The 15520-nt window shown below is 35.1% G+C and overlaps 1 protein-coding gene across 1 annotated transcript; it reads right to left on the reverse strand.

The window, feature by feature from the left end:
- Nucleotides 1-7483: 7483 nt before the first annotated feature.
- On the reverse strand, nt 7484-13099 carry LOC148309433 (galactoside 2-alpha-L-fucosyltransferase Sec1-like). Its single transcript, XM_088260121.1, has 2 exons — nt 13091-13099; nt 7484-8557 (listed from the first exon to the last, which is right to left on the reverse strand). The coding sequence occupies exons 1-2, from the start codon at nt 13097-13099 to the stop codon at nt 7484-7486; spliced, it is 1083 nt and encodes a 360-aa protein (XP_088116247.1).
- Nucleotides 13100-15520: the final 2421 nt, after the last annotated feature.

Raw genomic sequence — 15520 nt, forward strand, 5'->3', positions numbered from 1 at the left:
GCTAATGAACTTTCAGGATGCTTAATCTGAATGATTAAATACTCGGCGAGTTTTGTGAATTCGTTTCTCCAATTTTATTGATCTAACATTCTAGTTTGAAGCTTAAAACTTTTTTCAAAATAAAATGACTGAAAAAATCCCAGTAAGAAAGGCAAATTTGACTTGAATTTAATCACTTTATACACGTGCAATATTCATCATTCTACCGATGGATAACATCCACACTACTCATATTTCGGAAGTTGTATATATACACACACACACATATATATATATATATATATATATATATATATATATATATATATATATATATATATATATATATATATATATATATATATATATATATATATATATATATATATATATATATATAATTGATACCTTCTTTCACGTGTGAGATGGCAGCGGCATCTTACATGTGAAAGGTATCAATCAAAGGATATACAAGTCCCCAAATTTGAGCTGTCAATCATGTGTAGAATGGTGCATGTTATATATGTAGTTGTTTTGTTATTCTCAATATTCTCTTTGCATTGCGGCCCGCAGGTTGAGAATCACTGCTCGGATGATTTACACCAAATGAAAGATTTACATCGAACTAACGACCATCACAGACTTATCACGAAATAAAGCGTACACAGACAGTGCGGTTTCTTATCTTATACATACTCGGTCACTCACTTTGGTTCAAGAAGCTTTATACAAAACATGTCTCAGTCAACAGTCTGTCAAAGATTCTCCGTCTTCAACTTCATAGGCCTAAATTTTTGAAATTAATAATATTCACATGGCGAATGCATAAAAATCCATATGAGAATTATTCCTACAATATATATCGAATTAATAGCCAGAAAATCCATATTATGTCATATATGATACAATAAATAAATACGTCAGTATTTGGGCAAAATATAGAGGAAAGGAAACTGGGAACCAATTCTAGATCTGTCAATATTCCGCTTAATTAGGTCAAAAATATTGAAAATCAGGATATGTTAAATGGTCCTACAAGTAATGATGAAGAACTTCATATAATTACAGAGAAAAATGGATAAAACATAGGTTTTCGTTAAGAAAACTATAAATCACAACATATTTAAGGAAACAAAAAAAAATATATAAGGAAACAGATATCCCCGTAGAAAATTCTATTAGAATGTATTTAATTTTATATTTGTATATATATATGTGCTATTTGAAGGATAATTTCAATGTCATTATTTTTTTGACATCTCATCAATGATGAAGAAGAATATGGAAGTCTGGCCATTTACTAAAAGTGTATAAAGTGATTACTTAAACCAGCCTAAGGTTGTCAGTCCCGTAAATGCCCAGACTTCCATATTCTTCTTCATCTTTGACGAGATGTCAAAAAAATATATATATGAAAATAACTCCTGTAATTGGAGATAATCCAGATTTTGTGAACAAGTATTTGGACACACTCAAAATATTGTAAATAATTTCAATAATTAATAAGTAAGACGTCGTCCTCATTACAAAACCATAGCAAGTTCTCGCGAATTTTAGTCGTAAGATTCGTACGAGTAAAAATCGCCTCGAGTTTTTACTCGCACGAATCCGCGTTTAAACATACAAATCTCGATTAAGTGTCCTCATTAGTAGTGCTAATGTCAGTTAGGACAACTCGAGATCTGTATGTTTAATCGTGGATTCGTAAGAGTAAAATTCGCGATAACTTGCGATGGCCGCGTAATGGCGTATTAGGTCGACGCCTTACAATCAACCATGTTTTTTTAAAAACAATTCACTAAAATGAGAATTATACAAGGTTTATAGATCGTTAAGTGGATTTTTGTTTCTTCTAACTAAATAAAGATGTTTTATTTGAATCTGTGTTGGGAACAGCAGGGATAATCTAGTGTGGGCCAATCAGGAACTTCTCAGCATTTGCTCATTGCTGGGAGGAAACCACGGAAAACATTATCGATGTAAATAAAACATTAAAAAATTGATGAAGAACCATCCATGCCTAAGACTAAACACGGATACAAAAAAACCTTTTAAATTTAAAATTTGATAATTTTCGTTTGAAGTTATTATTGAACAAAATATATATACTTGGGTAAATATATATTATATATTGACTGTTTAATTTTACTGTGTCCTGGTCCTGATTGAGCGGAATTGACTGTACTCTCAACTATTTTGTAGTTGACAGAAAATCAGGACTGATCACCTTGTCGCTTTACCATATAATTGATTATCGAGTTGTCACTGTGTTGATTCGATGCGGTGCTCTGCGCACCATTGCGTGCAGACAGCTGTCAGAAGAATTTCGTAGTGAAGACAATAATAATAAAACTATGAAGGTTTCACCAAAACGTTACATTTCCATTATAAATGATTTTAAGTAATCAGGAATTCTAGCTTGTAAAATTGTTACGTTGAGGTGCGATTCAACGATTTCATATTGGTTTAACGCAGGATTGGTCACATTGGTTTAAATTAATATTTCCATAGAATACAGTAAACAGAACAGATTTGCATTTAAATGATTTTTTTTGGAAATGTAACTTTTTGGCAAGGATCTCCACAACTGGACAATAATAAAAAGCGTTTGAATCTAAATGTATGGAAATAATTTACAACAGTTTTTCTTTTGGCTAAGATTTTATCACAGATTAGTCACGGAGGTACTGACATTTCAACATAGATGAAGAAGAATACGGAAGTAGGTGATAACTTCCGTTCATAGGTTGGTTTGACTAATAAAAAATAATATAATGAGATGATTTAAGAAGGCATTGTGATTGTGAACACGCAATTTGTCTACTGAAAAAACTAGACAAATTGTAGATGTAAATATACGTTTCTTTTTGACCTCTATCAGTATCCAGATAGCAAATAGTGCACCCGATTGATCGATAGTGTTAACTTAATAATCAATAACATCAGTTGATCAGTCCTGCTCTCCAGATTTTGGGTCTAGGAGTAGAATATAGATGGGATACAGATGACGGAAGAAAAATAACACAGGGTGAAGGACATTGCTGCTATTTGGGATAGGGAAAAAAAGATGAGGAACAGTAGGGGAAAAAGGAGAATAGCAGCAATGGCTAGGGTACTCGGGGTCGCGCACCCGTACTCGTAATGGCTTGTGTAAGTTGGACATACAAGTCACTGGGAATTTGTACGAGTCCCTTGAGATTAAAACATGTCGCTCACTCCTTTCAAGAACGTCATAAATAAAAAATCGTAAATTTTCAGTTGTGCATGTTTTCGGAATGCCTAGAAAATGTATTATTTCTTAGAAAAAGAGGCATATTTTTAACTTAATATTTACCCGCTTCAGGGCAGAAAGTGTTGTTTTTACATTTTGAAGAAAAGGTATTGTTTAATTTTTTTTTTAAATATACTAAATATTTTTCAAATAGAGGAAAAACCTTCAGGTTTTACCTAAAAAGATTTGTTGCGCAGTAAAAAGTTCAAAAAGTGGCTTGATATTTATTTTTAATACATTGTATTATATTATTAAACTTTAAAAACGTTCTCCTGAAAAATCAAGTTTTTTATTTATGACGTTCTTGAAAGGAATAAGCGATGGGTCTACATCAATTTGGCCAAACGAGAAATCTCGAGAAAATCCTAGGAAAATTTCACAATACTTGTAGTTTTTTTTTCTTCATAATTATCTTGTATGGATTGCGAAAATTCTGCTACGCTCGAGTTTTTTCGCCAGTTATCATAATTCATAAAGTTCAATAGCAAAATCATCTTTACTTTGGTGTTTTCTCTATTCCATTTCGAGTGGCTGATGTAAAAGCCATAAAATAAAATCGTTCCGTTGTAGAAAAATTTTGGGAAACCCTGTACCGACATTAACTTCATTTGAATGTTTAAAATATGAATGCAATAAATAGTTCTTATATGGAATTCTTACGCAGTTCACCATATTCTTAACTTCAATCGATAATGTAATGTATTAATATTATTCTATTTATATGATTCGAATATCACTATTTTGTTTAATGTTAGGAAATATATCAATTAGACCCATTCGATCATGTATGTTACATATGTTATGTATAATGATTCTTTCGACAATGATAATGAAAGTTTTCAACTACTTGAAATGTGAATTGATTAGTTTAATCGATGACACTTAATATCGTCTAGCGCCATGCCACTTACTGAAAAGGCACGGGAATACACAAGTTTATAAATCAATACAAGCACGTTATTACTCACTCCCTTGTAAGGAAGTGTCCGTGCGCCTGTGTAGACAACATCTGGTAGATTCGGCACAGAATATTTTGGTTACAATATGGTTAAAATACATTTTACAACAGTTATTATAATTCCTAATGTGGAAAAACACACTTTTTAATATAAATATCATAATATGCAATAATCTCTTTTTATGCGGGTAGGTTCACGTACTGAAAAATAGAATTAAAAAAAAAAAAAACATAATAAAACATAAGAATTAGACTCACGAATAGTTACATGTCTGGATCCTTTTCAAAATAGTCGACTCCCCGACCGACATACTTCTCCCACTTTTGGATACAGTCCTGAAGCGCTTTTTCGTGATGTCCTTCAGCTCAAAAAGCAACCTCTCATCTGATCTCCCTTCTTCTGATTTATTTATTATTGTTTTGAGTTCCTTAAACTCAAAACACCTTTGAAAGGAAGCTTATTTGAGACGACTCCAGAGATTTAGACAAATGCGACGAAGGAGCTGAAAGACATCACAAAAGAAGCACCCAAGCTTAACATCATTGGAATGAGAGTACGTCGGTGATGTTCCTACATTGAAAGGGATTCAGACACGTAACTTTTAAATAACCAGTCTACCTATTCAGCCCTCTTAAGTTATAATTAATTCTTAAATTTAAATGAAATATACATACAGTATAACTTTGAAACCGCATAAAAAGAAACAATAACATAACATATCGCTCACTCCTTTCAAGAACGTCATAAATCAAAAATCGTCAATTTTCAGTTGTGCACGTTTTCGGAATGCCCAGAAAATGTACTATATCCCAGCAAAAGTGGCATATTTTTAACTTCATATTTACCCGCTACAGGGCAGAAAGTGTTGTTTTTGCATTTTGAAGAAAAGGTATTCTTTAATTATTTTTTAAACATACTAAATATTTTTCAAATGGAGAAAAAACCTTCAGGTTTTACCTAAAAAGATCTGTTGCACAGTAAAAAGTTCAATAAGTGGCTTGATATTTATTTTTAATACATTGTATTATATTTTTAAACTTTAAAAACGCTCTCCTGAAAAATCAAGTTTTTTGATTTATGACGTTCTTGAAAGGAGTGAGCGATATGTAATAATAAGTACCATACATATAATATTAATATAATATGGATATTATGTACATTGTATAACAAATTTATCATCTTGTCAAACTTTGGCCAAGTGAAGCCTTTGCTATTTTCTCTATAAATGTTTTTTTTCGTGGGATAGATAGAAATATATTATATAAGAATATGAATTAAAAACATGTATGTATATTATAAAATTAGACGTGAGACACATTTGAAAACATTTAAAGCACAAATAACACCTTGGCACAATAGCAATATGAAAGGTAACTTATGAACATACAATATAATAAATTTAAAGTACACCAACTATGAAATAGATAAAATAAACAGTATAATTCGGGATTTTTCGTGTTTTCATAGAATGGTAAACAGTCTTATTAAAAAAAATAATATTGGAAATTTTATGATTAATTAGAAAGTTGGAGAATTTGATATTATTAAAGAAATTCACGTATTACAACTCCTGTTAAAATTTGACCTTATTACGAAAATTTAGTTATAAAAAAAAATGTTCTTGAGGAATGGATCTAGACCCGTTAATGCCACGCCGTTAATTTACTAGATATTAAGTTTACTTGAAATGGATGAGATAATACGAGGGCTGTTCAATTAATACGTAGACTGAAGTCATAAAACAAAATGTACATTATTAAGAAGTTACATATCTGGGTCTCCTTCGAAGTCACCTTCCCGATGCACACCAGTGTGTACCCTTGAGATCAGTATCCCAAGGGTATTTCCACTTTTGGAAACAGTCCTGGAACGCTTCTTTTCATCCTACAGCTCCTTCGTTGTATTTGCTTAAATCTCGGGAATTGTCTTAAATCTTTTTCCTTTCAACAGTATTTTGAGTTTGGGGAACAAGAATAAGTCAGAAGGAGTGATATCGGGTGGGAATGGTGGGTGGGAAAGAACAGTGATCGAGCGTTTGGCTAAAAACTCACGAGTTCAAAAACCTGAATGGGCCGAGAGAGTTTTCGAGAGTGTTGTTGATTCATCAGCTTCAATCAACAGGTTTTCGGAATTCGTGAGTTTTTGGCCAAACACTTGTTGGCTGTTCTTACCCACCTACCCACTCACCTGATCGCGTTCTCTCTGATTTATTCTTGTCCCCCAAACTCAAAAGGAAGAAGATTTGAGACTATTGCAGAGATTAATACAAATACAACAAAGGAACTGAAGGACATCACAAACGAAGTGCTCCAAGATTGTTTCCAAAAGTGGAAATACCGTCAAGATCAGTGTGTTCGTCGGGGAGGTGACTACTTTGAAGGGGTCCCAGACATATCTAAATAAAGTACATTTTTTTTATGTCGTTAGTCTTCGTATCAATTGGACAGGCCATGTACGAGTATATAGGGGGTGAGGACCAGTCTAATTCATTATTTTAGTGTGGAATTTTTGCTACAAGGTCAAATTTTAAACTTAAATGAAAAAATGAAGACAATATTGGGAATTCATTAAAAGTATTTTGTTTACAAACTGAATATATAGACCGTTTAACTGTTGACACAATGGTTACAGATAGTTACACGTTACGTGTACAATATATGATTAAAAATGACAATTATAAAATAGAGATGACGCTTATAGATTATGAATGTGAATACTTAGTCTCTAAGGAACACGTCACGACAATAAATATATAGAATCAATCAACGGAGGTAACAAAACCAAAGTCTTACTTTAGTAAAAATAAAGATCTTTTTCATCACATTTAGATACAAGACACAATACGTGAAGTAGAAAAAATAGATTTTAAGAAGTTCTTTTAGTAGACATAATTTTTATAGACTTTAAATTTGGCACAAAGTATAAGACATCACAATACAAAATGTAGAATAGAAGGGGAAAGTAAGAACGTGTATAAGTTGTTTTCTTCGGGTACAAAATTACTATTGGGCCCATTTTACTGAGGAATATGAGATGTGCGATTTTATATTATAGTGAATGATATCGGTTTCTATTCTGTTAAGATGTTTTCTTTATCGTTATAAAGAGATAAAAACACAGTTTGGATTCCGGCAAAACGGATTGTAGCGTATGTAAACGTTTAAGTAAATATTCGGGCATTACTTTCCGATTGGTAAAATTTAGCAAGATCGATTGAGATGTCGTTTTGTAAATAAATGCGGGTGATTGTATCGTTTCCACGACCCGCCGCCCGTCAACCCATGACCCGCCAGCGCGGCAGCAGCTGGCCCACGCGCAGCGAGGAGTGGCGAGAGATATTGTAGAGCACCGTCTCGCCGCCCGCCAGGATGGCGCCCCACACGCCGAAGGTGCCGTAGTCGATGATGGAGTGGTTGCAGGCCGCCATGAGCGCCAGGTCCTCGGCCGCCGAGCCACCCGCCGCGCTCAGCACGCGCACGCGCGCGCGCCCGCGCGCCAGGTGCCGCTCGCACCACGCCGGGTCGTCGCTCAGCACCACGAACAGCGCGTCGCTGTAGGCGCGCGAGAAGTAGCGCATGGCGCGCAGGAAGTAGGCCGGCCCGGCCAGCGCGGCCGCGCGCGTGCGACGCAGGTAGCCGCCGTAGTCCGTGCGCCGCACGTGCACGCCCACGAACACGGCGCGCGCGCCGGCCGCCGCGTGCGCCAGGCGGCGGCGCGCGCGCTCGCGCAGCGCCGGCCGGAAGGTGAGCTCGCGCCGGATGTCGGCCGCCCAGGCGAGCACGAGCTCGGGCAGCGCGGAGTAGCGCGGCAGCAGGATGCTCTGGCCCGTGTGGTTCCAGGCGTCAGGCGCGGCCAGCGGGTGGCGCGGCGCGGGGCAGTGGCCCACGTAGGCCAGCGGCGGCACGGACAGGCGCTCGAAGGCCTCACCCAGGCTGCGCGAGATGCAGCGCGGCACGTAGGCCTCGAGGCCTGTGCGCCGCGCGAGCGCCCACACGGACGCGTACTCCCAGATCTGGTTGCCGAGGCGGCCGCCCTGCGCCACGGTCACGATGCCGTCGCGCGGGCAGTGCGCGCGCCACGCGGCCGGCACGCGCAGCGGCCGCAGGTTGCTCTTGCAGAGCGACTTCTCGAGCGCCAGCAGCGCGCGCCGGTCGGCGGGCACGCGCGGCGCCTCGTACAGCGGGAACACGAACACGTGCACCGCGCAGATGACGAGCGAGGCGAGCACGGCGGCGAGCGCGAGCTGGTTGCGGCCGGAGTGCGCGCCGCCGCGCTGGCAGCGCCTCGCGTCGCGCGCCCTCCCGCCCTCCGCCACGGCGAGGCGTGCGGACGAGGTCGGTGCGGCCGCCTGTCTCGGCGGACTCACATGGCGGAAGCGGCAAACAAAACCGACGGATGTCTACACGTTAAGCCGAGAAAAGCGAGCCGCTCGCCGATCGATACCCCGACCACCCTGAGCCTCTCCCCCTCTCCCCTCCCCCCTCCCCCGGCCCGGCGGAACGTTCTAGATGGCGCCAGGCGTTATCCGTCGGTTTTCCTCTCGGCGAAAATCAATGTCAAAACAGTTTTCTACAATGTTTAATTCGTCGAGGAAAAGATGTCACTGATGTACACAAAATTTACCTGCTATAATTATACAAATGCATTCAAAAATACCTCTTAAGTTTAATTTTCTTATTTACGCAATTATGTAAGATGCTATTGCCAGTGTGTATAACATTGATACATTTTCAGCATTAATTTATGTAAGTGTGTTAGTTCATATGAACTTATTATTAATATCAATACTTTATTTAACTTGATGAAATTCCACTGTCCAGATTTTAGATCTCAACAAAGATGAAGAAGCAAAAGAAGAATTGATTGGTTATTAAGTGATCACTTTATACATTATGTAACATTTACCATTCCACACTAAATTGACAGCCACATTATTCAAATTTTGAAAGTTGAATGCATGTGACAAAATGAAAATGTGATAAAATATTCAAAATAAACATCAATGGTGACATCTGAATACATACAAAAATTACGAATATTGATTGTAATTTTTCTTTCATTTTTACAAAAATTTAAAAAAAGACAATATTTTACTCTGGCAATAAATGTTATCGTTTGTTGTTTTTTACTGCTGTTTTTTGTTGCTGTTTAAAAAAATGCATATCGCTTACTCCTTTCAAGAACGTCATATTTCAAAAATCGTATATTTTCAGTTTTGCATATTTTCGGAATGCCGAGACATAACAACTATTAATGCTCCAATTATAATAGTAAGTACAGATTTAAAAGTCAATTAAAAGTAATGTAACAAAGGGTTAAGGACGTAAAAATTGGTTCCAGCGAACCGGTGCGAACCGACTGAATCCCACTCCTGCATATAAGGAGCAAGTTTATATGTAAAACAAGAGTTTGCATAGTTTTGTTACTGCAGTCAAGTTATGGTCGTTACTTATAAACCATTTAAAAAATATATATGAATTCTAGTTTTGTTGTTTATACACACTATCAAATAATTCAGCGCAAAGAGTTAATTAAAATGCGCGTTCGGTGGTTTGCAGTAACTAGTAGTAGGTAAGAGTACCATAAATACCACCTCCAGTGCCTTCAGTATCCAACTAAATGCAAAACTTGAAAGCTTTTTAATGTAAATTCACACTACATATACAATTTTATATTATTTCACATTTTCAATAAATTTCGCAACTTAATTTAAATAAATTGCTTAGCAAGAGCTGATCTATCAGGAAGCCTAGATGCTTCTGTATCAGATTTGGGGATGCGGTGGGACAGCTTTCAATGTCCTGTAGACTCAATCACGGAATCCTAGGTTTCAATTTATCAGCATCATAGATATTTTTTTTATTTCTTACAAACGTTACGTTGGTTGAGCGTTCAGGTCTCTAACGTTCATATGGCGTAAATATTATATGCGTATACAATATGAAAATATAAACATATATATATATATATATATATATATATTATATATATATATATATATATATATATATATATATATATATATATATATATATATATATATATATATATATATATATATATATATATATATATATATATATATATATATATATTGAGTTAACATAACATAAAAAGAACCAAGAATAACTTTATTTTCTTCAGTAATACGTTCCACATGTTGTAACCATTTCAATACAAATATCTTAATTTGAAGGATAATGCTTATCTCAGCCTTGTATTCTTAATTTTTATCACTTTTTATCAACTTCTTCTAGAATTTTCTTTCTCCAGCTCCATGCTTCACCTCCATACAGATTTTGAAGCGAAAATATTGATACTACCTCTAACAGATACATCATAGTAACGGACTGCCCTTGGAGTTGGAAAAAATCTATCTGGCGTCACTGCATCGTATTTATTATCTAGAAGGCACTGTCAGTTTTCCTATTTCATTGTACTTAGGAACCTGTGTTGCCAGCTTTGTAGTTCATATAAATTCTCTCTCTAGTTTGCGGAACTTTGTACTGTGGTCGCACTACAGTTGTATTCATAGACGATATTATAGCTTTTCCCCTGTTTAGACGTATAATCAAGAAAAAAAGTGTAGTTAGGTACAATTTATATGTGACGGTAAACATTGCAATGTTGTTCAAATTTAACTGTTTGGAAAAGAGACTTATATTAACCCGTATAAACTTGAGTTTTTACTCGATTTGAAACATTAATTACTATTTTAAAGAGAAATATACATGACTTTATTATAATACGTAAGTATTTCAATATCATACTATTTTAGTAGACCTTTTTATAACGTTTTAGGTTTCAAATGGAGGGAAAACAAATAGATGGAAAGATGTTACGGTATGACGTCGTTACGTTTTCAAAAATGATAATCTCCCCAACATCTCATTGTTTTTAAACAAGTCCCATATAATTCATAATTCACGTATGATTGGATGGTTCGTCCTGCGGGAATACAAGGAATCACGTTTTTGTTCAATTCACGCACACGTGATAATGCAATGTATCGCCAACTTACAAAAATGCTGTTTTTTGGTATGCGTAGGTTTCTCTCTAGTAAAAATTATTAAAATAATTGATGTTTTACAGAATCGAAAAAAATCGTTTGGATTATGTATACGTAGTACATCAACTCCAAAATTTCTTTTGAGTATTAATAAAATTTTACAATAAATACAAATTTACTGGTCATGAAAAATCATACACAAAACGCAAAAAAATGCTTTCATACAATAAATGGAAAGTGTATATTACATACTAAAGTATATTTATGTATTAATTTTAAATCAAATACAGATTTTTTGAGTCAACTAAGATAAAAATCTGTGTTTGATTTAAAAATCTGTGTTTGATTTAAAATCTGTTTGATTTAAAATTAATACATAAATTAAAATAGAGTTCTACAAATTAAACGCCAAATCAATAAATGCTAAAGTATTTATCATAAAATATTGTAGTTGGAATATACTGACATAAGTATTGTAAATATATGTTACAAAATAATGTTTTCCTAAATATCGCACAAACGATCCCTCGGGAGTCGGTCGAGTGACTCTGAATAACGGGACTGTATGTCACCAAATCGCTAGTGTTGCATTTCATTCTACTTTCTGCATAGTTTGATCACTTTGAATTCAAATTTAAAACGCGTTGATATTTTTGAAATTGGAACGAAATTCTTTCTATTGTGTTTATTTTGGTATATTTTGGATATGGGTACCTACCTGCTTGGATATTTTATTAATAAGTAAGAACTACAACGTTTAGTAATTAAAAAGCGAAATATATTACATCACCACCTTTCAATCACACGATAATAGATTGGAAACGAGTGACATGACAGGGTTGCGTTTTATTTTTAAAACTGCTTATTGTTATGTTAAAAATAAGTGTCGACCACTTTTGAAGAATAATATTCATTAATTGATTCGGAAGTCACTTTGTGGTAAAATCTATCCATTTTTAATTTAAGTTTTCTTCTTCTTCCTCAAACCCTTATCCTCTCCCCAATGGTGCATAGGGCACTGCATCATAAAAACACAGGTGATCAGACCTCCGCTTCAGGTACCAGCCCAGGTAAATATTGAATAAATATTAGAGTTATTTTGAATTTTACGTTAATACTACTATCTCTTTAAAAATCTATTGTGACACATGCGGAAAACATCGAAACACGTGTTACAATAGATTTTAAGAAATAGTTTTATTTACTAAGTAAAACTTAAATTAAAAATGAAAAATATCAAAATTCAACATAATTCTGTTAGTTAATTTTTATTCTTATTTATTTTACTGTATTTACTAGGATTTAAACAAAAACTTTGATATTAATTTTATTGTAATGGTATTGGAAAATGAATGGTTTTCTAATAATGTTTCCGTTAAGAGCTCATTAGTGATAAAAAAATAATAAAATGGGTACCTAATTACTAGTTATATGTAGTACCCACCTAGTACTAGGATACTAGGTAGGCACTGAAATACCGCTACTATATTACAGATTTTCATTTAGCCTGGCTACGGCCACTTGCACGGCGCAAAAGTGAGCAGTAAATTAGGTATTATTGGAAGGAAGGTGATGTAAGTGGGGACTAAACTCTCTCTCAGTCTCTTATCTAAGTTCGCAGTTCCCGGGCGGACAAATCTGGAGCGGAACGTGCATATTTTACCCCGTTTTATTACTTATCAATGAGCCAACACTAGCGTTCAGTGTTGTCAGCATCAGCTCCTTGGCACTACGAATGGCGCCAAATTTTAAATTATTCGAATGTGGATGGAGATAATTTACAAATATGACAGCACATTTATTAAAACTGTAATGGGAGATTTAAAAAATAAAATTCGGTATGCAAAACCCGGAGTTGATAACGACATTTACCCAAGTCATTTCGACTAAACCTACGTTTGACTGACTTTAGAGCCGATGACAATATAAGCAAACGTTTTAGGTAAAACTCGAATGTAGGTGCTGTCAGCCTAATATTTTTACTTTTGCTTTATGATGAAATATCATATAAATGGGTTAAAAACGTAGCGAAAACCTCCCATATTTACTTAGGTAGGTTCTCGTATGTACCCGTTTGTCCGCTTTCCATGTTTTCACGTATGATAACAAAGTACTAAGTCATTGGTTCGATTTCTGGTTAAGTGAAAAATATTTTTCATTTGGCGCCTAAGCGTAAACTAATTATCAATTTGTGTCCGTCGAAAATATTCACGATGAAGATAAGATTGCAACAACACGAGATTGTACGTTTGCCTTGAAATTGGATCATTTGCTAAATACTAGCAATAGATAGGTTGTTTAAACTGTTTAGTAAGGAAATAGACTTTATACTGCAACTCACTCGATGCTATTTTTATCATTTATTGGTTTATTTCAATCAGATTTATTGCAAACGGATATAACAAATTTGAGAATTATAAGTTTTCAGATATATTGTGATAATATCCATGGAATAAAATTATTTCCTTGGACGTTTTTACACATTATTTGCAGTTAGGTAGGTAATTATATCTATTCATCTAAATCTCTAAGTTTTGATTTGTCTTTGCTGTTTTATAATGACAAAATTTACTTTAATATTTATTCTCAAGCTCTCAATGTTTGTATTATGCAAACCAAGTATTACGTATCGCCGTCCCCTTGATAAGTGTGTATCTACCTAAAATATACATTGATAATAATGTTACCATTAAGTTTGTATCAATGTATCATTAACTAAGACAACAATTTGTAAGTAGTAAATACATTATATTATAAACACCTAATTGTTTGCAAACAACATAATCATAATAGATATTACTAATTTGACAGGAGGTGTAACGCCCCCGTTCCGCCATTTTGTGGTTATAAACAAAGTCTATTTCTGTGTATAGATTTAATAAGGTTGATCGGTTACAAATTAACAAGCCATGCGCTAAGTCGGCTCTCGTTACCTGCCCTACCTACCGCCTACGTACTAATTAGATTCCCTTGTTATCCTAAGGGGGTCTGTTCACATAAATATTCACTGCGTCATCAATATCGCCCGGGAAAATGTTTTATTTCTTATGTGAGATAACGAACAATGGCCTATTATCTCGTGCTTTCTTTTCTTGTAATGTAATAACGAGTATAATAAACATGAAATAAATATAAACGGAGGATATGTAACGAAGGAAACATATAAATATAATAATTGATCATTGTATTTTAACCCATTATGCACCGAGCTCAAATTAACGTAATATATTTGTTTTATCTGAAGATAATGCAACAAAAATCTTCCGTTTCTAATTTTTCATATGGGTAAAGTCACATAATCTTGAACTAACCAACTGATTAGCACAATATACGTAAATAAAAAGCAAATTATCTTGCTGGTTAGTAATCCTTACTTCTCTTTCTAAATATTTAATTTAATAAAACACCATTTTGAAAAAAACGTAAGTTTTAGTTATCAAGCGCATAGCGGGTACAACGCGATAATAATTCATAGAAATATTATCATTTTTAAACGGCATGTTAATCTCGTAATCTCTTTTATGTATGGACTTTTCGTTACAATGCCAAACTTTTCACAGGATTACAAAATACACAGGTACGTTCAATAATTTGAGTAACACGCACGCTGAAACACCAAAGAGAAAGACAGCGAAAGTACAGAGTACCTACCCTTGATATTGTATTTAATAATGTTTACCTTATAATATTCGCTAAGGGTTGGCACCTTATAAAATATTTACAATGTAATCACTCAATTTACTAAGAAAACATTATTCACCAAAACACGTGCAAGCAAAACAGCTGTCAAAAATTAACTGAACATTCAAAATGATACTTGCCGGAATAAGTTAGAGACATGAGTGCCAACATAATGCCATAAAAAATCTGAAATCGACTATATGTACGTAGCCCGCGGAAATTCAAAATTTGCAATACTTTTTTATTACTAGTACGTATGGTAATGATCTAAGGCAGTGTCCGACCATCAAGCTACATCTGAAACCGTAACATTCACTCAAAATACTTTAAAATTACTTTAACACTAGATAACTAAACATTCGTCCACGCGACGATGCCCTTCTCCAAAAAAGTCAAGTGCACTTACTTCCCTGCACCTCGCACCCGCCAGGCTTTGTTTACGGAATATTGATTTATTGTTAAATGTCTCTTACATTCATTCCTAATAAACCAAACGTAAGTGTCATGTAACCAGTTACTAACTAACTAACTAACTAACCATCACGCCGCTTCCCCGCAGGGGTAGGCAGAGAGAATCGAACGCCACACTTTGCAAACATTCTTCGCCTCTTCTACATTCAT

Source organism: Brachycentrus maculatus, unplaced genomic scaffold (genome assembly GCF_059751285.1).
Source record: "Brachycentrus maculatus isolate JH-2025_06_01 unplaced genomic scaffold, ASM5975128v1 h1tg000124l, whole genome shotgun sequence".
In the NCBI taxonomy this organism is placed as follows: Eukaryota; Metazoa; Arthropoda; class Insecta; order Trichoptera; family Brachycentridae; genus Brachycentrus; species Brachycentrus maculatus.